Source organism: Engystomops pustulosus, chromosome 1, assembly GCF_040894005.1.
Source record: "Engystomops pustulosus chromosome 1, aEngPut4.maternal, whole genome shotgun sequence".
Taxonomy (NCBI): domain Eukaryota; kingdom Metazoa; phylum Chordata; class Amphibia; order Anura; family Leptodactylidae; genus Engystomops; species Engystomops pustulosus.
Genome location: NC_092411.1, coordinates 57,315,418 through 57,340,549, shown reverse-complemented (window position 1 = coordinate 57,340,549; position 25,132 = coordinate 57,315,418). Strand labels below are relative to the sequence as shown.

The 25,132-nt window shown below is 42.9% G+C and overlaps 1 protein-coding gene across 1 annotated transcript in view; it reads right to left on the bottom strand.

The window, feature by feature from the left end:
* The window catches only part of HSD17B4 (hydroxysteroid 17-beta dehydrogenase 4), a 185,798-nt gene extending 160,921 nt beyond the window's left edge, over positions 1 to 24,877 (bottom strand). The window contains exons 1-2 of the mRNA XM_072141145.1: positions 24,719 to 24,877; positions 19,373 to 19,426 (exon numbers count right to left, since the gene is read on the bottom strand). Of these exons, the coding sequence (XP_071997246.1) occupies positions 19,373 to 19,426; positions 24,719 to 24,776 (112 nt within the window). The 5' untranslated portion in view covers positions 24,777 to 24,877. The remainder of the gene's footprint in view (positions 1 to 19,372; positions 19,427 to 24,718) is intronic.
* Between the last annotated feature and the right edge of the window lie 255 nt (positions 24,878 to 25,132).

The window sequence follows — 25,132 nt, the reverse complement described above, 5'->3', positions numbered from 1 at the left end:
TATGCATGCAGAGCTGGCAACTGCGCGTACTCGGCTCCGAAGTCAGAGCTACTGTGAATGCGGCTTTGGAACCCAGCATGCGCAGCCGCCAGCTCAAGCCAGGACTAGTGCGTGCAGCTACCAGGAGCTGTGCGCAGAAGAAATAGTAGGAGGATTGAAAGAGGCATTTTATAAAACAATATCATAATATATATTTTTTAATGAGTTTTGCCCTGATTAACCATGAAAGAGTGCGGGGTAACGAAGTCTCTTGATGGAAACAATAGCCCTAGTTGCTAGAGTTGGCATGACCAAGATAATTTAACTAATAAATCTCCATACAGAGAAGTGCCTGTAGTTGTATTAGGTAGGAAAAAAAAAAAAAAAAGATAAAAACTGTAAATGTAACATGGCTTATTACTTCTGTGTCCTATATAAATGGATATAAAGAGATTAACAAACTTGGTTTTATTATTTTGCCTGTTTTCTTAATGGGCATCATTTTTCACCATGAAGACTGTATATAAATAGTAGCTTTGGTATTGATCTCTCTTGTAGTTTTCTAGTTACCTCCGGCACAACAATACAGCAAAGTCCATGCAATTAAACAAAAAGACAGAAACCTTATTCTATACATAAAAAGCAATTTCTACTGGGTTCTGTTGTCCTCAAAGAGAGAAAAAGACATTCTGACCGAGACCAATAACGTTGATCATGTGTTACAGAAATATATTACACTAAAGCCAATGTGTTTATGAATAAACCTTTTAATTAGACCTGTCAAACAATGAATTGCAGCCTCTGCATTGTATAAATGCAGCAGAATACAATTAACCTGCTGGATACGGTCTGCTACATGAAAAGAACAAGAAAAAATAAGAAATCTAAAAATTTAACCTTTTATATATTTTATAGGATATAGGGAGCTACCCACAAGACAACGCCCAATGGGCTCATCCATATTGTACTTTACCCTTGTAAACTTTCCCATTTTTCTCGGATGCTTTTGGACTTCCTGTGATGTCCTGTGGACTTTCAGCAGGTCAGAGGGCAGTGTGCTCATTACTGAATGCCTGCCCCCTCCGTGTACAACACTCCTGTGTAACTGCTTGTAGTTGGCTGGGCGTGTGGATGTTCTTGGGTGATAATAAGCAGTGGTGGCGAACCTATGGCACGGGTGCCAGAGGTGGCACTCAGAGCCATTTCTGTGAGCACTCAGACTATCGCCCCAGGACAGAGTTCACCAAATGGGACCAAATCCACCAAATCTTCCAAAGCCGTTTGGAACTGTATGAAAATTGAGAAGGTGTTGACAGAACTGCAATACCTTTGGAGGTCCTCCTGCTGGACCCACCGATCTTCCTCAACATAGAGACACCCTGGAGAGAAGCTACAATGTCTGAGTCTGAATTTGCCCTTCTTCATTCAACTGTATTAGTTTTCTCAGGGGGCCATTACGATTGAAAGATTGGAAGATCAGGTAGCAATAAGTTACTGCTTAAAATGCCATGTTGGCACTTCACGGTAATTAAGTGGATTTTGTTGTAGTTTGGGCACTCGGTCTCCAAAAGTTTTGCCATCACTGTAAAAGAGTATTGTACCTACTCTGGTAAACTTTCTTATATGCAGACTTTTCCTTTAAAAAGAGGAGTGATCAAAACATTTTCGCAAAACCGCTTAAAAATGGTATAAAACAAAGTATTTTACAGAATTTATCTTAGAAGTCTTCCAAAGCTTCACAGGCCCGCATGTTCTCCATCCATGACAAATAATTGTTGGATAGCATTCTAACATTTTCCTTGGCTAGACAATCATTTTCAAGATAATCTGTCAGCAGTTTTGATCATATGAAGTCAGTGTTAGGTAGCCCTGGAGATCTGAGAAGCCATACTCCTGGAATTTTTCACAGTCCTGCTGCTACTAACAAAATATCAAGATTGTAGCTGGATTCAAAACAGTGCTGTGTGAAATATATTCACTACACTGCAAAGCATCTCCCTCCAGAGTAACTGATGTAGTATTCAAACAGAAGGAAGCCGATACAGCAGAGGGAGGAGCTATTCAACAGCACCACAGTCCTGCTGCTACACCACACACAGAGGTATGGTTATACAGATCTCAATGACTACTGACACATACTCTCTGCAAATTCTTATGGTCAAAAAACTTCCAACTCACAGCTTTTTTTAATACAAAATGTAATACATTTTTCCATAGATTATGGGACATTCTGGTGTGTGCAGCCTCTGGCAGGATTTCCTCTTTTAACTTCTTATGCCCTGATTTTAACAAAAAGAGGCTTTTAAAATTATGCAAATAAGCCTGAGTGGCTGCATGGAGCCCCTCAATCTCATTTGCATAATTATTAAAGCCTTTTTTCTTAAAAACAAGGGCATAAGAGCAGATCCTGCCAGAGGGCGCTCACACCAGTATGTCAGTGTGCTTGGTTTACAATCCTCCATCCTGGTGGAAGATGTCCTTTAATGTCATTCATTTTCTAAGATTATGTTCTTTTTATCTTCGTGTCCTTGTGTGAACTCAGCCTTGTGGCAAGAGGGAATAGCAGTTGAACCACAGCCTGCGCATATATTTTAATATAACCCAACTATATATTTCACAGAATGAGCATTGAGATTAGATTATGCAATCTGCGATTCAACAACTCAATAGAAAAAGCATTGAAATGTGTAACAGGATCACGGGGTTAATGAGTATGGCTATTTGCTAAAGAAATGAAAGGGGGCATGAGCCTGTGAAAATGAAAGGACGGAAACCAAGCCTGTAAAATCCAAGTTCTAGTGCCAGGATGACAAAACTGCTAGAATCATGAAACAATATGTTAACCTTGCGCCAATGCTGTGTCTATGAACAATAGGATGGAAGTAATCGGAGCAGACAGAAGCCTTAGAGCCATGATGTACAGTACTGTGAATGCTCATGATGCTGCATTGACTAGCTTCAATTCACTCTGCAGAAGCAAATCAGTCTACAGCCGAGGCATCCGTCATACTGAATGGGAGGGAAAAAAAAGCTGGCTAATAAATCGCACATACCAGTTATACAAGGTCACAGTGACCTGACGTGTCACAGATTAAAATCAACATCACTATACAGCGTGCGTAAAAAAAAAAAAAAAAAAAAAAAAAAAAAAAAAAAAGGCTTTCCAGGGCACAGCCAATAACGTGGCTCGAGTAAGTAAGCCCGCCGGACGCGCTGGTGCGCAACCAAGCAGAGACATACCGTAGTAAGAACCATAATGTTCCCAATAAACTCTTACTGCCTCCCTGACCTACTGGACTCTGAGCCGTGTGCCCACAGCTTATAAATAAACTATAATACAAGATGAATACGTTCATGAATTAGTAAATGGCCATTCTCCTCCGTCCATCTGTCGCTCCACCCTTTGCCAGTATTGTCACCTCCTACTAATGTGACTCGCACATCTCATCAGCTGCTGCCGCTGTGTACAGATCTTCACCAACAGGGAGATTTATCAGAAGTGACAAGGTTCTACGCAAGGTTTTCTCTGGACAAAATATACTCAAGAAGGAGATTTACTAAAAGTTTCTGAGAGCAGAACCGTTCTAGTTGCCCATGGTTTATGAAAACTGAGCTCCGATTGGTTGTCATGGGCAACTAGAATAGATTGGCTCCCAGAAACGTCTGATAAATGTCCCTCTAAGTATATTTTGTCCATAGAAAACCTTGTGTAGGATAATGTACATTGGCTTTATACTGTACTGATTAACTTCTCTGGGAGCTTAGGCGACTTTAGACGTCAGAGACACCCGGAGACACTAGGGAGAAGGGAGATGCGGTTCGTTACCGCTTCTCTCCTCCTCCATAGACTCAGCGGTCACATGATCGCCAAGTCTAATTAGACCCAGTACAGCTCTGATCCTGTAACTGAGGCTCTTATAGATGTCTCAGTAACAGTGGAAAACTTTAAAAAGAGTATAAAAAAAAAAAATTGTAAAATGAAAATAAATAAAGTACTATAAATTACAAAATTTCCTTTCCTTTTCCACTTTCAACTCCAAATGAAAAAAAAAGGTTTAAACTAGCTCTATGTGTCCAGAAAATTTTTAAGGTAGCTTGCAAAAAAAAAAAAAAGTTATGGCTTTTAAACCGGCACATATGAAAATTCGCTAAAAATGCCCGGTCACTAGAGCCTTTTCAGGCTGCTTCACTAAGGGGTTAAAGCAGCTGTGGCCTGATAACTATCCAATTACCGAATAACAGAATAGAGATAGGAAATAGAAAGCACAGATCCTCCACTATATTGAGCAGTAAATAGGATTTCACGGATCTTGCACAGTGTAGGGGATGAGACTTATTAGTGTTAGTGATTATAGTGATACAAGGAGACCCCTTCTTCCCCGTTTAACAACCGTGCCAAAATGTAATTATAACGATTACGATATTTAAGTGCAATTCATTTCCCTAACGGAGGCAATATGGCTGCTGTTAGAACGGTGCTCTCAAGAGTAGAGTTGCCCCACCTCCGGTAGCCATCAGCTACTAAGGAAAGAGCAGAAAGCATTAGCATCCGGAGGCTGGACAAATCTCCTATTGAGAGCTCAACATAAAAGGCGGCAATCTTAAAGGGAACCTGTCACCAGGAGACCCATTTCTCGCACACTCCCGCAATTCCCACAGAGCATAGTACATACAGTACATAAAGTGTTTTTGTATAAAAAATTGGTTTCACAGAAAAAAAGATATGTTATATTGTACCTTTCATTAGCATCTGCTGTGTGACTAGGCAGTTGCCAAAAGGGAAGGTCTGGAAAGGAGCAGTTTCTCCCCCCCCCCCCCACCCTTGGGAAACATTTGACCTTTTCAAATATATGAATAACTCCCTACACTCGGGATTGGCTGTAGAGGAGCAGGGGGCGTCGCCAAGCCCAGTGATGGGTGTTTTCATATATTTGAAAAGGTCACATGGAGAAGCTGTTCCCAAGGGTGGGAGGGAACTGCTCCTTTCCAGACCCTGGGGACGACGGACGACGGAAAGGTCTTCTTCAGTCTTCAGTTGTGCATTGGCCGCACGGAGCTGTTGCGGACCTGGAGCCGGCACCCGCACACATGAAGACAGAAAAGGAGATGCCCTGGGCGTCAGTTTGTTTAATGTGCTAGCAGGCTAAACACAACAGGGGGCAGGCTGGCTATATACTGGGGAGGCCGTGAACAATGCATTTCCCACCCTAGGCTTATACTCGAGTCAATAGGTTTTCTCAGTTTTTGGTGGAAAAATTTGGTACCTCGACTTATACTCGACTATATATGTTAAGTCTCCAGCATGTGCAAGCTCGGGGGTCTACAGAATCATTTGTCTACTCTGTTGTATTGTGGTTGTACAGGTGTCTGGGGTGCTGGTTACTGGTGCCGCCTCTTCATATTGAGTGGTAGAACAATACGGCCCTCAACCCAAAAAACTTTGTGCATCCCTGATGTAGATGGCACATTACACAAAAGATCATCCAAATAAAAGTTTAGATCAGCTCAATACAGTTTTCCCTTTTATAAGAAATTCTGGCACCTGGAAAGTAGTGTATTATTAGTGCAGTAAATACTCCCCTCCTGCTATTTTCATGCGGGGTCCTCGGGGGCTCTTCATCTGCCTTTCATGAAAACAGAATATTCCCATAAAACAATTGACACTAACAAATTAAATGCAAGCATTAACAGTTCATGGCTCGGAGACACGTTGTATAATGAGTCGTACGCTGGAGGATTACAGAGAGATATAGCCTGAGAAAGTCATCAGTAATCCATATTAATGCGATATCATCACGTGAACTACACAGAGACCATCGGTCACAAGTAGATATTCAGAAAAATTATTGGGCAAGGAGTTAGAAAAGGGAGACAGAGACAGAACAACATCCGGAGTATCTAACAGGAGAGAGCTGGAAAATACATCACCTCTTAATCCGACTCAGTTGTAAAATTAATCTGACAATGTACAGGGCAGTGAGGTTTCTTATCCTTCTCTTGCCTCCACCCTCCATGGACCACAACTACATGTAGATAATTGAGAATCTTGCCTGTTTACCTATGGAAAATAATCTCCAAAGTCAAGTGAAAAGTCAAGCTCATATTTTGCATTAGTTGAGTGAAGTTTAGAGGCTGCAAGGGAAGCCTCACTACAGACGTTCCTATCTTCAGTAGCACATAGAAACATGGGTCATTTTAAAGATAAGAATCTCATCTTTCAGATTGCATGAGGCACTGCAGCTCACATGGGAGGCTTATGTTTAATATGACACCAAAGCAAGTTTCTAGGTACTATATAAGCTATGGTGGGGGCCACTGAAGTAACTAACCCACTGCAGCCTCTAAACTTGACTCATCCCAGTCAAATATGACAGTTTTCTGCTCATTTTCATACGACTGGGGATTTTGCTATACATAAAGAATAAGATTTCACATAAAAGAAGGAATTCTAGAAAGAAGAACTGCAATATTATGCCTCTCTATGTGCACTATCCCACTACTGTTATATCACTGTGTGTACTATTCCTGCACTGTCTGTATTATCCCTGTAACATGACAATTCTGTGTGTTTTATACTTATGGAGAAGGGAAAAGCTCCATTGGTGGGACAACTTCTTGAGACTTTATAACCTAACTTTTATACCGATGCTCCATGGGTGAATGAAATGGAGGGATGAGATAACTCAGGTATGAATGGCTATAGTCATAGTAAGAGTTTTTTATGATCACTAGAAAATGCCATCACTTTGCAATTTCCCTAACCCTAAGAAACTGCAGAATGAATGGGCCACAGTGCTGCGACACAGCATTTACAGTATGGTCCTATTCATGTTACTTGTTGGTCTCTTCTACCTTTGGATCCTAAATATCCAAAAAATGTAATTACAAGTGGTTATTGTTTAGTTACATATTCAGGATTTGTTGGAGACATTGCCCCCCCCCCTAAAGTACTAAGAATCAAGAAGATGAACAAAAACACAAAAACTTCAAAAATGTGTTAATGACACCACAGCTCCCTCATGTGTCCATAAGATGTACTGCAGCATTTTAATAACCTGCTCAGCAATTCATATGGATTGATGAAGAACATTAAGCCTACCCAGGCACTAATGCCCTGGAAAAAATCCTCCTGTTCTTTCAATAAATGAACAAGATAACTTTCTTTGAATGTAATTGAAGAGGTGAACAAAGTGTGAGTCAGGCCTTTAAAATCAGCCTACAGTGACAAGTCTGGCTGATAACTTACCTGCATGTTAATTTGGGGATGTGGAATAGTGTTCACTATGGCTGCACCTGGATTTCATCCAGAAATTATGTCCTGGTGTTTAGCAAGTCTCCTCGACACTTTATGGCTGCTATTACAGTCTGAGAATAGCGCAGCATTAATATTATTTATAAAGCTCTGACAGTTTAAGCAAAGGTGTATTTTCCACAAGTCAAGGATAATGAACTCTCTCCAGAAGAATTTCCTACGGCAAGTAGCGCTGTCATTTGCATCAATCTGCACTCGACATCTGCACGTGACTACGAGGATACTCATAAAAAGAGCCCATTATAGCACCGCCATTCTGTGCATATATATGCCCTAACCTGTGGTGCAATTCAGCTTCAGTAATTTATCTTTTCCTATAGCAACGTTGACGCTTTATGCTAATAACATTTTCCTGCGCTGTTCATACACAACTGGGATTTGCATTACTGATGGATAATCAAAAACGCTGTACAACATATAAGTTTAAACAGGTTTTCCAGGTCTCTCAATGATCTATCTGCGAGACAGGTCACCTGTATGAGACTTGTGAACCCCACAACAAACTACATATGATAGCAGCCACGTGGCCCCCCCCCCTCTTTCTCAAGTCCCACCAGATACATCAGGAGGCTTAGGTCTCTTAATGTATCTGGCAGGTGTCGTAACCTCCGGGCAAAACTACGCCAGGTCCGACCTGTTATAATTTAGCATAAAAACCTGTAAATGTTTCTCAAAATTACACAGGCATGGGGATGGGAACGCCCGCTTCCTGCCCCCTCCACGTCCACATATCATGAAGGTGGGAAAGTCGCTGTAAGAATCGCAAATTCTTGCACCGTGGAAGAATTTGTGATTCTTTCACTGCTTCTACGCCAGAAACTGGAGGAAAAGCACTGCTAAATGTCACCCACTGTGTCCGAGCTATGCCTTTGACACAAACAGATATTGGTAACTTGCTGTGGAATATGAACATCTGATACAAAATCCCATAATACTATAAATAAATGAATACAACAAAACTCAATGTCATTAAATCACAAAACTGAGCTTTAATAGTTTGCTTTTATGATTCTCAAAATTTTATGGGCTTTCTAAAGTAGGTGGGGTTAGATCTAAGATGGCCACCATCTAAAACTACAACTACCATGATCCCTCAGATCTCAGTAACAGCTCTTCCATCTCATGCTTGCTCTGTTACCATAGTAATGATGTGTAACTGCTATCATTGCACATTACCTCACTGAGATGATGCCTCACCACAACACTGGCCATACAGGATGCACTGCAACCAACCCACTACAGCCAAACAGTGATGATCACATGACTTGCCCAGGCAGGCGCAGGACATGTGATGGGGACATGTGACCAGTGGCCATCTTCTGCCCCGTGTCTCCTCCACAGGGACAAAAGAGTGATTTAAGGGTCAGTAGAATTTTAATTCTTCATTATAGTGTATTACCACAGTATTTTTCTGCTAAAGGGAGCTAAATTTTAAATAACTAATTACATATTAGCTTATATTCTAATGATCCATTTAAATACAAGTTATGCTAATTTCTGGAATGCTCCTATTAAGATATAGAAGGAGACAGAACCGTTATCTTCAGCTTGCAATTACAACCATCATGTAGCTCACACAACCGTAAGGTACTACAGAACCAAAAATTGGGATGTTTGAAGTAAGATTCCTCCCGCAGGCTCTAAAAGTCCAAGGGTGCGTTCATATGTGGCATTCTGACACATGCGCCAGAACCTATGCATCTAAAAATCATGCGTGTGTGAATGCACCCTTAAACTTCCATACTCATTTGAAAAGAACTTTGGAAGAACGGGCAGGATGGTACATAAAAGAGGCAAGGTTAGAAAAGAAAATTTCATACCTGTTTGCTTATAGTTTAGTGGGGTTAAAGCTGCTGACAATGTCCATTTAAAGGGGCAGAGCTGCAGCTACTCTACACAGCAGGTGTCCATTCAGTGATCAGTAGGTGGGTCCCAGAAGTAAGAGTGCATTCACACATTCAGTTTTTCAGATGCAGTTTTTGAAACCAAAAGCAGCTGCCGATCATTATGGATGAGAACATATCACTGAGAGGCGCTACTCCTGCTCTCTTTTTTACCCACTCCAATTCTGGTTTAGACATCAAAAACTGCATTAGAAAAACTGAACATGTGAACGCAGACTCGACCTCCACCAAACCAAGAAGAAAATTTGGAGAAACTAAAACACAGCACACATATTAACATTCAATATTCTACAATAAAGAACAAATTGAAGTTACATAAGCAGAGGGATATTCTTACTCCATTTTTACAGCGCCATGCAGTATAAGACCCAGCAGATTTCTCTTCATTAAGCGATTGTAATCATCATGACCTCGCCATCATGAAACTTTGAAGCGAGAAAAGGAGCGGCCGTAGATGAGATATGATAAGCTAATGAGCCCAACCATTATCATTATGAAAAGGCAGCCAAGAGTCAGGCTGGAGGTACGCAAAATTATTCACAAGGTGTAATGGGACAATTTAGTAGATTGTATTGAAGCACGTCCATATCATACCTCAAACAAAAGTACAAAGTGTCATCTATCTGGAGTCATATGAGGATGAAAAGCTGTTTTATCTACTATTAAGAAAAAATAGACATGAAGTGCTTTAGAAATATTAGTGAAGTGAACCTGTCACCAATTTTTACCCCACCAAACCACCAGCACGTTCAGACTGACGTGGAATGTCCTTTCTAGCATTTACTCTGTCACCAAATGTCGCTGCTGCGCTGAAGTCCGCCAAGGTCCGCCAGAGTGCACGATCCTAAACTTGGTGAAGGTAAGGTTTCTCCGAATCCGTCAGGTTTTCGTACGGCCACGCCCCCGATTTCCGTTGCGTGCATGTCGGCACCGATGCGCCACAATCCGATCGCGTGCGCCAAAATTCTGGGGCAATAGAGGGAAAAATCGGCTCGGAAACACGAAGATGAAGTCCGGCGCGATTCACCAAGATTGTGCATCCGAGATCCTGCATGTGTTGCTTCCCCGCTGAGGTCCGCCGGAGTTCACCTTCTTCCTGGTGTATGTTAGATGTCCAAATCCTTTGGATCGTTCAACGACTCGCACTGATGCGCCAAAAACCCCAGTTAAATGCGGCACACAACGGAAAGATTTGTGAAACCCGATGGAAATGCATTCTGTGGACCCTTAGTAAATGTGCCCCAATCTCTCTGCATCAGTCTTTTGGTTCTGTGAGCTAGAGAACCCGAAATACAGGCAGTTAAAGCAATAGTTGAAAATGGGGGGGGAGGATTGAATTCTTAACTCCCTGCAACTCCGATTCTTTAGAATCACCTGAGAATCAGCCTGATGCAGAAGTTGATATTCTGATCTCTAATATGATACCAAAAGCTCCCCCCCCCCAAACTCCTTATCCCCCGACCCTTCCTTCCAGCTAATTCATGAACCGACTGATATCAGGTAGAGGATGTAGTGGGTGGGTTCGAAGCCCCTCAGCATTGTCTACATAAGGACTAAAGTCTTCATTACAAAGAAGCAGTCAGCAATCTCCTCCTTAAACTGTGTTCACACCTGGCGTTTACATTGCATTTTGAAGCACAATACAAACACTTGAAAAGGGGGAATTTGGTGTTAACATTTGCGTTTCCAAAGGCAAAGTCAAAGATGTGTTAACACATGAGTTAACATTGTATTCTGTAAACACAAGTGTTAATAGAAATGTTATTTAAGCAAATCTTCTCTCTGCAGCTGTTGTACTTAATATAAACGCCACATGTGAATGCAGCCTTAGACTGTGGAGTACTCTGCAGGAATACAGAACTGTATACACACTGCGTTATTTTTGAGCCAAAAATTGTCAGCAAGTTGTAGGATTACCTTACTTCCCCCTTACTCCCCTCTGGGTTTCCTGCTTTCTTTCCCGCCATTGTCTCATTTATTGTTGGCATATGTGCTGAAGAGCAGTCGTAACAATTGGCGAGGTGTTCCAGTCTTAAATGGTCTATACATTATTCAGTAAGATCTTTAAGGAATATGAAGGCTACTGATCTTGCCAGAAACATGGCTTATTAATAAGCCTCCTCAATGAGGTCATTTTAAGCCATGATTAATGCATAGCAAATGTAAGCAGCTCTTTAATCCTCTTCCAAAATATAGGTTTCATAAATAAGCAAATAAAAGAATCAAAAAAGTCAGAGGGAAATATATTTAATATGCCAATAAGCACTACATTTTACTGTACAATATACCTCTTTGGAAGTCAAAAAACACATCCTCATGTTCGTTGCTGCCAAAGAATGAAATTATGGGTTGCACTATAAGGAGGCACATGATGCAAACACAGCTCTGCCTCCTTACAATGTGTTCCACATGTGGCGTTTGCATTGAGTTTACAAATGCAAAGCAAGCACCATGGGTTTGGTCCAATGCAAGCGCCATGGGTTTGGTCCAATGCAAGTGCCATGGGCAGAGGTCGCACTAACACATTTCTAGAAGGGTAATAATACTCCTCTTACTATTTTTGAGGAGTATATTTAGCCGGGAAGGAGTATGAAATTTTCAGTTATACAAGTATATAACTCATGGCGGTATATAATGTTGATAGACGCTATTTATATAATCATGTGTCAGTATCTTCTGTGTTTAAATAGCAAATTGAGGCAGTTATAGTGATGTTACATCATGCACTGACCAAACTGGAGCTGACGCCACCAACCCCCCCAACCACAGTCGCCGAAACCTCCCACCACCACACTGCGGCCCGCAGAGAGCTCCGACCACCACACTGCGGCCCGCAGAGAGCTCCGACCACCACACTGCGGCCCGCAGAGAGCTCCGACCACCACACTGCGGCCCGCAGAGAGCTCCGACCACCACACTGCGGCCCGCAGAGAGCTCCGACCACCACACTGCGGCCCGCAGAGAGCTCCGACCACCACACTGCGGCCCGCAGAGAGCTCCGACCACCACACTGCGGCCCGCAGAGAGCTCCGACCACCACACTGCGGCCCGCAGAGAGCTCCGACCACCACACTGCGGCCCGCAGAGAGCTCCGACCACCACACTGCGGCCCGCAGAGAGCTCCGACCACCACACTGCGGCCCGCAGAGAGCTCCGACCACCACACTGCGGCCCGCAGAGAGCTCCCACCACCACACTGCGGCCCGCAGAGAGCTCCGACCACCACACTGCGGCCCGCAGAGAGCTCCCACCACCACACTGCGGCCCGCAGAGAGCTCCCACCACCACACTGCGGCCCGCAGAGAGCTCCCACCACCACACTGCGGCCCGCAGAGAGCTCCCACCACCACACTGCGGCCCGCAGAGAGCTCCCACCACCACACTGCGGCCCGCAGAGAGCTCCCACCACCACACTGCGGCCGCCGAAACCTCCCACCACCACACTGCGGCCCGCAGAGAGCTCCCACCACCACACTGCGGCCCGCAGAGAGCTCCCACCACCACACTGCGGCCCGCAGAGAGCTCCCACCACCACACTGCGGCCCGCAGAGAGCTCCCACCACCACACTGCGGCCCGCAGAGAGCTCCCACCACCACACTGCGGCCCGCAGAGAGCTCCCACCACCACACTGCGGCCGCCAAGACCTCCCACCACCACACTGCGGCCGCCAAGACCTCCCACCACCACACTGCGGCCCGCCGAAACCTCCCACCACCACATTGTGGCCTGCCGAAACCTCCCACCACCACACTGTGGCTAACGCCGCTGACACCAAACGTCCAGACTGCGGCTAACGCACAATGTATCCCCCTCCCCATGTGACCAGACTGTGGCAGCCGCCACCGAGCTCCAGTGTCCAGACTGCAGCTGACACTGCAAATCCATGATAGTTGCTTTGTAAAATGCTTTTTTTAAAAAAAGAAATTTTGGTTTATTTTTTTTTGGTGTGTGTTGGGGGGAGGCGTTTTTTTTTTTTTAAGGTTTTTTATTAATTGAATTTGCATCTGTCATTTTTTTACGTGTTTTTACTGTTTATGCAGTCCTGTTTCACATACACCTCATGCCACCTCAGCACTCGCCAGACACGCAGTCCCATGTAACATACACCTGCCACCTCAGCACCAGACATGCAGTCCCACATAATATATACCTCATGCCACCTCAGCACCAGAGATGCAGTCCCACGTAACATACACCTGCCACCTCAGCACTCACCAGACACGCAGTCCCATGTAACATACACCTGCCACCTCAGCACCAGACATGCAGTCCCACATAATATATACCTCATGCCACCTCAGCACCAGACATGCAGTCCCACGTAACATATACCTCATGCCACCTCAGCACCAGACATGCAGTCTCACGTAACATATACCTCATGCCACCTCAGCACCAGACATGCAGTCCCACGTAACATATACCTCATGCCACCTCAGCACCAGACATGCAGTCTCACGTAACATATACCTCATGCCACCTCAGCACCAGACATGCAGTCCCACGTAACATATACCTCATGCCACCTCAGCACCAGACATGCAGTCTCACGTAACATATACCTCATGCCACCTCAGCACCCGCCAGACATGCATTCCCCGTAACACACACCTGCCACCTCAGCACCTATCAGACATGCAGTTCTATGTAAAATACACCTCATGCCAACTCAGCACCTGCAAGACATGCAGTCCCATGTAACATACAGGTCTTCCTTGACCTTATCACATCCACTCCTGTCAAGCCCCCTTACTTCTATACACATGTATGCACGCAGTACCTGAACACGTTCTACTTGCAGGCAGCCATTACAGCTCTACTTCCTGTGAGGAGACTGCGTAGTAAGCCACGCCCCTTTACCGGAGGCTCCGCTCCCTCCCGTGACATCAAGTGGTGCAGGTTGCTCTCGGCCCCCACCTTTGCGCTCCTTCTCAGGAACAGAGCTCACAGCATGGGGAGCTGACATCAGTGGGGGAGGGAGGAGCTGTACAGGAGCACAAAGGTGGGGGCTGAGAACTGAAGAGAGAGCAGCACAGACAACTCACCTGTAGTTTCTTGAAATGCATCTAAACCAAAGCCAACTCCTGGGACTAAACAGAGAATTTTGTGAGGAAGCCAAGTAAGTTAAACTTCCGATGGACAACTCTTTTAACTTAAAGGAAATTTACCATCAAAATCCAGCATGATAAACCAGGGACACTTACTAATAGATCCAGGCACCTTGACTGTGGTAATCGTCTTATATTTGTTAACCCTATCCTTTCTTTTAAAATTATGCTTATTAGCCTGAAAGGCTTTAGGGTGTTAGCAGGGTCCCTCCGTGCTGCATATTTACAGGCTCTTACACTTTCTTCCCCACCCCCTGCTCCCATTAGCACTTCCCCCTTCCTCTGTCTAAAGTAATCTCACTGCATCTCATCTAAGAGTAAGTGTCCCTAGTTTGTCATGCTGGATTTTGATGGTAGATTTCCTCTAAAGACAGCTTCTGTCATGGTTGATTATTATCCTGCTCCATAAATCATTAGTGAAAGCATAAAATCTAGTAGGTGAAGAACAGGTGGCATGGAACAATTATTATAAGATTGGGGTACTGTATGTTATGCGAAGTTCTGAGAACTTGATGCAGATATTAACAAAACTTTACTGATCATTTCTTGACAGGATGAAATCTAAACACAGAAGTGCAGTACCAGATTCAGCACCATGATTGACGCTTGTACAATAAGTACTGTGCCTGTCACTCATAGATTGGTTTTTACATAATAAATGCCTAAAAGCAGCAAAGTAATTTACTCAAATTTCGCTTTACTACAAAAATCGTCAATCAATTTTCTGTCCATCATGAGATTTTACATGCAAAGTTATATTGGTCAAGAGGAAAAAGCAGCCCTAAATATTTATAACATCACAGTAGTGGATTGATGGACCAGTTAGTGGGCCCTGAATTGAAGGGGCATTTTTGTCCCATAGGAGGCCACTACCAGTAATAGTACTCGAACTAGCTATATACCATCACTGCAACTAACACAGTCAAAGACCCAGAGGCCATTGACAGTGTGACAGAGCCTGGGGACTCCCCTGCACAATTTTCACAAAGACCCGTGAGCACCCCAAGTCCTGCTGCAGTGGAGGAAGGAGGGCAGGGGAACAACATGATACAAGTTTTTTATTTTTTTAATAGCACACAGTTCAGAAAGTATGGTGGGGAGAGAGGTCCCACAAACTTTTTTCAGGCAGAGTAAAAATACTTCTCATAGTATTTGAGCAGTTGAGGAGTTCTAAATAATTCAAATAAATAATCCACAAGCATACATAAGTAGTGGATTAGAATGTAGGCGGTTTAGGTGGTAACCTGGGGCCGAAGCCTTCTAGGAGGCCCGTGTCCACCGAAACCACCCTCCAAATTTTAGACTGAGAAGGACTATCACCCCAAAGGTCCCAAAACCACAGGTTGAAAGCAGACAGAAGGGACACCATTGCCCAAGAAGCCGATTCTATTAACATATGTAGGAAGGGACTTGTAGGGGCTATAATATTGATACAGACCAGGTCCCATACCAGTCTCAATCCGCACATTGGTACATTTTATCAGTTTACTACAATGCTGTTTCTTTCAGAGTAACAAATAAAAGGAATCTGTTATCAGCAATTGACCTAATAAACCACTACCAGAATATTGTCAGGCAGCATACACCTTCTAGTTTTTGTTTCTTTCATTATCCAGTGTGGTGGCATCATCCAAAAAAATCTACTTTGAAGAAAGCTGTAAATTGGTTGCATAAAGTCAAGAGGGAGGAGAGTTCAACACTGAAGTCAAAGTGGAAAGCTCTGAATTACAGTGAAGGGGAATTTCTGAGGAAGAGAGAGCTTGACTTCTGTGTTAAAAATCTCCTTGACTTCATACAACCAATTTACATCTCATTTCAAAGTAGATTTTCTGGATGATGCCACCACTCATGGTCATGAAAGAAACATGACCTGGAAGGTGTACAGCTGGTTGACAACATAATTAAGTGGTTTATTAGGTCAATTTCTGCTGACAGGTTCTCTTGAAGTAGCTTCTTAACCCCTTAGCGCTCTGCGCCGTAGCTGTACTGCGCTGAGTCCCGCGATTAGCGCTCAGCGCAGTACAGCTACTGCGCAGAGCCGATGCCGGTTCAGCGCTGCATAGCAGCCGAACCGGCATTGTTAGCCGCGGGATTTCAGCGGTAATTTACCGCTGACATCCCCGGCTAACACCCGCGGTCGGAGTGGGCTCCGATCGCGGGTGTTTAACCCGTTAAATGCCGCGGTCAACGTGACCGCGGCATTTAACATGCCTTCTGGGGGTCTTTACCCCACGATCGCCCCCCCCCCGCACCGTTTTCGATCGGGACCCCAGAGAAGCCTGGAGGGTTTACCTTTAAGATGGCGTCTGTGACGTCATCTTAAAGGCAAAGTGTCAGCCTATGCATCTGCATAGGCTGGCACTGATAATACCCTGCAATACATTAGTATTGTAGAGTATTATCAAGAACAAGCAATCAGATGACTGCTTGTTCATATCCCATGGTGGATCATGTAAAAAATGTACAAAATAATGTTTTTCAATAAAAAACTACTTTATAAATCACTAAAAATGCCCATAAGCCCCAAAACATATAAAGAGACATATAACGCTCAAAAAAGTCTAAATCATAACACAAACCCCACATATATAGTATCACCGCGTCCGTAACAATCCATAGAATAAAACTAAATAACTATTAAACCCGTATGATGAACGCTGTAAAAAAAAAAAAAACGTCAAAAACCCGCCAAAAATTATGATTTTTACCTATTATATCCCACTAAAAATGCAATAAAAAGTGATCAACAAAACATATGTACTCCAGAATGATATTGTTGCAAAGAACAACATGTCCCGCAAAAAACAAGCCATCAACCAGCTCTGTAGCCAAAAACGTAACAATGTTATGCCACTTGGAAGACAGCGATGCAAAAATGATAGATTTTTCCCCACATTAGGGTTTTATTTGGCAAATTTAGTAAAACATAAGAAAAAATATTCATGTCTGGTATCCCCGTAATCGTATCGACCCATAGAATAAAGATAACAGGATTATTAGGCTATACGGTGAACACGAAAAAAAAAAAAAGTAAAAAATCCAGTACAGAATTGATGCTTTTCTACTCATGACCTCAAAAAAAGTTCCAAAATTTTCAACAATAGGTGATACCAACCCCGAAATGGTAACAATGGAAAAAGCATCTCATCGCGCAAAAAAAATGGCATCACATGGCCCCAATAACGAAAAAGCTAAAATTTTATAGCCTTCAAAAGGGGGCAACCAGAAAACTAAAATCCTGGCAGCTGCAGGGTGCTCCTTCCCTTCTGCGCCTCGCTGTGCCCCCATAACACAAGTAATGTCCACATGTGGGGGGTCTCTGTACTCAGGAGAAATTGTAGAACAAATTTTATGGTGGTTTTTCTCTCTTTATCTTTTGGAAATGTGTAAATTTTAGGGCTAAATGAACGTATAACCGACAAAATTTGACCATTCTAAATTTCACTGCCATTTTGATTCAATTACTATGAAGATCTCAAGGGGTTAACAATCTTTGTAAATGCTGTTTCTGATAGTTTGAGGGGTGCAGATTTGAAAATGGGTTGGTTATATAGGGGGTTTTGTTGCTAAATATGTAAAATTTGATTTCAAACAGTATTTATCCCCAAAATAGTCAATTCCGAAAATACGGAAAATCGCTATTCGATTTGTAGGCCGCCAAAATAAACGTCAAAATAAATTATCCAAACATTTCAAAAATTATGAAAATGTAAAGTAGACAAATGGGAAATGTTATTCTGCAAGTTATTTAGGTGGTAAATCGATCTGCCTGAAAACGCGATGATTTTGAATTTCGAAAATGGCAAATTTTTCTAAAAATTCATAATTTTTTTCTTTTTTTTGTAAATAAACGCAAAACTTATCAGCCAAAATTTACCACTAAAATGAAGTACAACATGTGGGGAAAAAACAATCTCAGAATCGCTTTGATAAGTAACAGTGTTCAAAAGTTATTACCACAGGAAGAGACACTGGTCAAATTTCAAAAAAAAGTTGCGAGCCTTAACCTGCAAACAGGCTGCGTCCTTAAGGGGTTAAAGAAAAACAGAGCCAGAATTGTTGCTGGTTGGTAGGTGATGAAATATTTATTTCATGCAATTTAATGCAAAAAATGTATTTACAAATCATACATTGTGATTTTCTGAATTTTTTTTTTGGGGGGGGGGGGGGATTCTGCCTCTCACAGTTGAAGTGTAGCTACGATAAAAATTACAGACCTCTCCATTCTACTTACTGTATACAGATAAAGCAAAACATTGAAATTGAACATGTCAGTCACATTAACGAAAAATAAAATAAAATTCATAAACTTCCATTAAAAACTATTGCTCCTCCCGATGTCTGTGAACTTACACAATCAGGTCCTAAAGTTGTATGCAAATGAGGCAAGTCCTATCAGCGTTTTCCCTGAAGCTGCATCCAGCTTATTTACAAGTCTCCAGCACAGCCCATATGATAATCTGAATTCCATGATGGAATTATTCAGATTCAGTGTGGTGGCATCATCCAGAGATGGGGACAGGTAGCTCATCTTAAAAGTCAAGATCCAGCCACTGCAGAAGGCCCCCTTGACTGTGATTGACACCACTATGACCAAGGACATCATTAACTAGTGCATCATCTCAATCACAGCAGAGGGGGTGTTTCCAAAGTGAGGAATGCTTGGGCTTCACTCCCAAATTGTCCATCTCCAGAATGTTATAAAATCAATTTACATCTCACTTCAAAGTTGATTATCTTCATGAAGCCACCACACTCGGCAATGAAGGAAACATAATCAGGAATGTGGAAAGATGCTTGGCAACATCCTGGTAGGGGCTTAATAGCCAATTTTATGCTGACAGGTTCCCTTTAAGACTGGCATATGAAATGCCTTGGTGCTATTACTTCTAAGATATTATGTGCTGTTGCACGTTGCACTATGCCCCCATAGAGAAATAAAATCCAGTATAAATTCTGATCAGAAGGCCTGATATCTGCTGGACTTTGCCTCTGAGCAGATACGTCTGTCCTTGTACTGAAGGTCAAACAGAAGTGAAATAAAAAGTTTAATAAGCATCAGTCCTACCTACGACAGAGGCTCCTCTTTCAGCAAACGCCAGGGCATAGGTTTTTCCCAAGCCTGAAACAAAGACATTCACATTAGATGGGAATCAAAGATTTGGTGCCATATACAAGGTACATGTCACTGGGCACAAACCTGCCCAATATTTTGCAGTCCTCAAAAGCATAGTTTTCCTTCAGTTTCAAACACAAAAGTACAATAATTTGTAAAATGACACTTTGATCTTTCTGCGCTGCTGCTCTAAACGCCTGCACATATATTAGTAACTTTGGGTTAAATATTACTCTATTTGTTAAAGGGATTGATAATGCAGGGATTTTTTTTTTTAAATCAAACTAATCCAATAAAAATGCTTTCAAATATTTTGGTATATTCGATGCATTTTTTTGGATCATATCAGAGGTAGTTTTCCAATCCCTATTCTGCCTCTCACTGGGTGGCAGCCATAGCCGTCAGCCGCTGACAGGAAAGCAGAATGATGTTCACCGATAAAACCATGGAAAGTGGATGCCCATTGTATGAGAATATATTTACAAGTAAAAGAAGATTGTGGTGCTTAAAAGAGGACCAGTCAGGTCATTAAAACACTTTAGATGCTCACACGAAAGTAACTGGCTCCCTAGTCCTCTCTAGCTTCATCAGAACATACTGATAAGCCAGGAAACACTACACTACGTATAGATCCGATCGTCGGACCACTGTAAACCTTGTCTGACGATCGGATCGCTGCATCGAGCTTGGCAGTCATTGACAGCCTCTGGTGTGGGAGGGGCGGTCCGGGGGGAGAAGCTGAGGAGAGGGGAGGAGCTCAGACCGCCCCCCACCTTATGAATAAGCCGGACTGCTGTAAGCTAGGTCCAACAATCAGACCGCTACATAGTGCATTGTTTCCTAGCTTATTGGTATGTTCCAATAAAGCTTGAGATTTAACATTGCTCCAACTGGGGAAGTGCTTACTTTTGTATGAGCAGCTAAAGTGTTTTAATGACCTGACAGGTCCTCCTTAAACAGTGTACATGAGTATTGCGAGTGTGACAACAGACTAAACCTTTACTAAAGATGAATAAACAATTACCTTTAATTGCAAAAAAAAAAAAAATTTACACAATGATGCAAATGAGTAGTGAAAAAAATCAAAAAAAAGGGGATAAGGTAGGAGATTAAAAACATTTTAAAAAGCTAAGCTATACATCGCCTAAAATGGTTGAGTCCACGTGGCAACCTTTCAAAAGGAGCCCCCCGGTCACTGTTGATAGATGTCTCCCATTGTGTATTCATCACTTGTGCACCCACTCCCTGAAATAATCACAATTACTGAAGCGGCCAGTAACTGGAATTCGCTCCCGCTTTATACCACCTCCATACCAAGTGTGAAGCGAGGCACGGCCAGCAGGGGGGCGCCAGCATATAATAAATGTCCCCCAATAAGTTCTCCGCCAAGGTGCTACATGGCATACATGTAGCTGTCCCATATACAAAATAACGCCTCTTGCAGACAGCCGTGTGCTCACCTAGGCCATAAGCGGGCGTAGCAGACAGCCGGGTGCAGAAGGGAGGCAAGTGCTCCTCACCCCTGCTTTCTCCATAAGAAGCCAGGTGGCCGTGCCGTAAATCTTTCCAGTGATAGCATAATCTTTTACATTATGGCCGCCTGATGTACAAAGTGTGGTGGTTAATCTGGCTAATTAAATGATTAATTGCCCGTTAATGTGAATGTGGCTGGTGGCTAGCCATTTATATATGTTCGTGTGCAAGGGGCCTCACATTGAGAATGTGCAATGCAAGTTATCTATGTGGCAGCCCAGACCTGCAGAGTAATAGTTATACAAACAGGAAACCAGTATAAAGAATAAATGTATACCTCAGACTTGGGGGAGCCAAAGGGTGTGTTCAAACATTCAGGGGGGAATTGACCAAAGACCAAGGGCTCCTTTTGGGAAGTTGCCGCATTGGCGTTGTCGCCTTGGAGTCTGTGTATAGCTTACAAGTTCTTTTTAATGTTTTTAATCTTCTCCATTTTTTATCACTACTCATGTGAATCATTGTGTGAGGATTTATTTATTTTTTGCTATAAAAGGTAAATGTTTATTCATCTTTAGCAAATGTTTATCCGGTGGTCACACACACAATCCCATATACATATCTCGTTGGTGTGCACAGTTTAAAGGAGTATTCCCATTTCAGCAAACTAATGTTGCTGTTTTTATGATAAAAAGTTTTACAATTTTCCAATACAGGCAGTCCCCGGGTTACATACAGGATAGGGTCTATAGGTTTGTTCTTAAGTAGAATTTTTATGCAAGTCGAAACTGTATATTTTATAATTGTAGATCCAGACAAAAAGATTTTTTGCCACAGTGATGAACAAATTTTTTTTGCTGTAATTGGACCAACGATAATCACTAAAGCTTCATTACAGACACTTTACAGCTGATCTTTGCAATCTGGGACTATAGTAAAGCATCCAGGGAGCTTCCCCAGAGGTCACAGGGTGCAGGGGGGTCCGTCTTTAACTAGGGGTCGTCTGTAAAGTCAGGTGTCCTTAAGTAGGAGACCGCATGTATACTTTCTGTATGAATTCCTCGTGGTTTTCTAGATCTCTGCTTGCTGTCCTTCTATAGAAAGCTTCTACGTCTACATCCAGTGGACAGAAATCTGCCTATGGTCACACAGGTGCGCAGCTTATTATATCACAGAGGGTAATCAGATATGTGCGTTATTCCACCACTTCAAGTGGAGCTGCCATGTTTTCTCTTGCACCTACCAACTATGTAGCAATCAATGTCTACCTTTTTTTTTTAGGATAGGACGTTCCAGGCTTTCTATTGCCAGACGAGCTATCTGACAGTAAAAAGAGTATATATATATATTATAGTTTATAGCAGTGATGGCGAACCTATGGCACGGGTGCCAGAGGTGGCACTCGAAGCCCTTTCTGCGGGCACTCAGGCCATTGTCCAAGGACAGAGTTCACCAAACACAGCTCTTAGCGCTATTTTAAAGTGACACTTTATTGGGTGTTTGGAACTGCAGGGAAAGTAAGAAGAAGATGTTGACAGAACTGCATCATCTTTGGGGGTCATCTTGTTGGACCCACCATTCTTCCTGTACAGAGAGACCCTGTAAAGAAGCTACAATGATAGTTTGAATTTGCCCTCCTTCTTTCAACTGTATTGGTATCTGTACAGAGACTGTATTGGTGGCCTCAGGCGGCCGATACAATTGGAGGATGTGGAAGAACAGGTAGAAGTAAGTTGCTGTATAAAATTGTCATGTTGGCACTTCATGGTAAATAAATGGATTTTGGATGTAGTTTGGGCACTCGGTCTGTAAAAGGTTCGCCATCACTGGTTTATAGTATCCTATTTGTTAAAGGGGTTGTCCACTTTCGGCAAATAATTGATATTGGTTGTGTAATAAAAAGTTCTATAATTTTCCAATATACTTTCACTAACAATTCCCCATAGCCATCCTACGATAAAGTCGAGGGAAGGGGGAAATGCAATTGGCCAACCGGCTTAACATACTAACTGCAGCAATCGGTGCCAGCACCGGCCGCAGCAGTAACAGGAGGGTTTCAGCTGTATTGTACAGCCGACACCCGCTGTATATGGAGAGAGCTCAGTCTTTCACCTCTCTCCATACACCCCCCACAGCACCAAGATGTAATAGTACATCCTGGTGCGTGAAGGAGTTAAAGGAAATCTAACATCAGAATCCATCATGATAAACCAGGGACACTTACTCATAGACCCAGGCACTGTGACTGTGGTAATCTTGCTATCCATGGCCTCTTTACTTCTAAAATCTACCTTTAAAATAATACTAATCAGTCTGAAGGGGGGCGTTTACAGAGACCCTACGTGCTGTGGCTCCACAGGCCGTTACACTGTGCAGAAGCACTTCAACCCATTGTGTGCTGAAGTGAGTTGATTTAAGAAGGAAGGAGGCCAGGGATAACAAATATAAGATTACTAATGTCTGGATCTATGTATAACTGTCCCTGGTTTATCATGATGGATTTTCATGGTAGATTTGCTTTAACTATAGAGGGGAAGCTATTGCCCATAGATTGCAACTCAAAACATTCATTTGGTTTTCTGGTACATGTACACCCAGACGCACACGTATATAAGTTTGTTAATTTATTTTCTTGGCCTACACTAATTACCATATAAAATATATTGAGCAGGTCTTGTGACGGAGATTATAATGCAAATTAAAGTTACATTCACATTTTGTTTTTGATGGGATACTTCTTTGGTTCAGACCCTTTTCCCGAAAGAGGGAGGAGGAATGAACATCAGGAACAGCCAGGAATATACAGGGCGTCTCCATATATAGTTAGATCACTGGAGGAAATAACACAGTACACGTACAGCAGAGGCTGGGGACAGATGCCATATAGCAGCATCTGTCTCCCACACTTTATAATGCTGCTATAATACATGATATTCTGCTATATTATACTTCTATTATGGCTGAACATTTACATTGGTTTCTTATACATTCACGCAAGCAATCAGCATGTGCGTCAGGAAATTTCCTGGCATGCATGATTAAAAAAGCTATTTAAACTAATATATATAAATATTAGTTTTTTTAATAGCTTTTTCAATTGTGTGTGGGTTTTTTTGTATGTAGTCTCTAAATCTTGCCATCAGATCCCAACATTTGTAAAGACTGCAGATAACAAATGAGTATATCAGGTCAATGAAAGGCCCCTGAGCAGTGGTCACATAACCCTATCAGGAAACAGAGACTGGGAACAACAACACAGGAGCGGGTAGGTTTCATCATCAAATATACCTAATGTCCAATCACAGGAGAACCAACTGTGATCATGAGTGTGGGGTCTATGAGTGTCTTAAAGTTCTTCATACTGATGAAGCTCCACCATGATGGGACAATGATGGGGATATGCGTTCACAGTGGGAATAATAGTTCGATTTAAAATAATTTTTTAAAAACTCCCTGAAAAGCACAAGTGTGAACAGCTGGCAAGATGTGTGTGGCAATGTACTCAGGTGTGATAAGCACATAGCGCTCCGGTGTCCTTAGGCTTCATGTCAGCACTCAGCCTTTGCTCTTTGGATCCTTGATCCTCTGCAGTGATAACCAGAGCTCTCCCTGCCCTTTACTCCCAATATCTGACATACACTGTGCAGGCTGCAAATCAGAGCTCTGCAATTTATGGACCCCCAGCAGTGGAAGAACTACAACTCCCATCAGGTCAGAGTGGAAGTTGTAGTTGTAACAGAGCTGAAGATGCAAAGTTTGCCCAGCTCTGCAGGTGCACCCATACAATGAGGGGACTGCACGCTGTATATGACACTGACGAGTCCTCACCTCCCCCGGCTCCAGTCACCAGCACCACCCGACCATCAAAGCGCAGAGAAGAAGCCATCGCTCAGGTAGAAACCTCAGATGTGACAGTCCCGAGACACAGGAGACACAGCACCGCGTGCCAAGCCTCGATCTGACAGGATGGGCGGGGCCACAAGCACTATTGCTCGTTAGGATTGGCTGACTGAAGCACAGGGGAGGGGCCATCGTTACAGCAGGCGTGTCTATGTGTAACCAGGAAGCAGTTGTAACCGTTTCATGCCTGGATACCTCCTGATGAGGGATAACATGTCCGCATTTACATTACATAAAATAGCCCCGCAGCTGTCCACATGCTATGCGTGGTGCGGGATATCTTCTCCGTTGAAGGGAATGAGGCTGCATAATTATATATAACGTGGAGACAGGATTGTTATA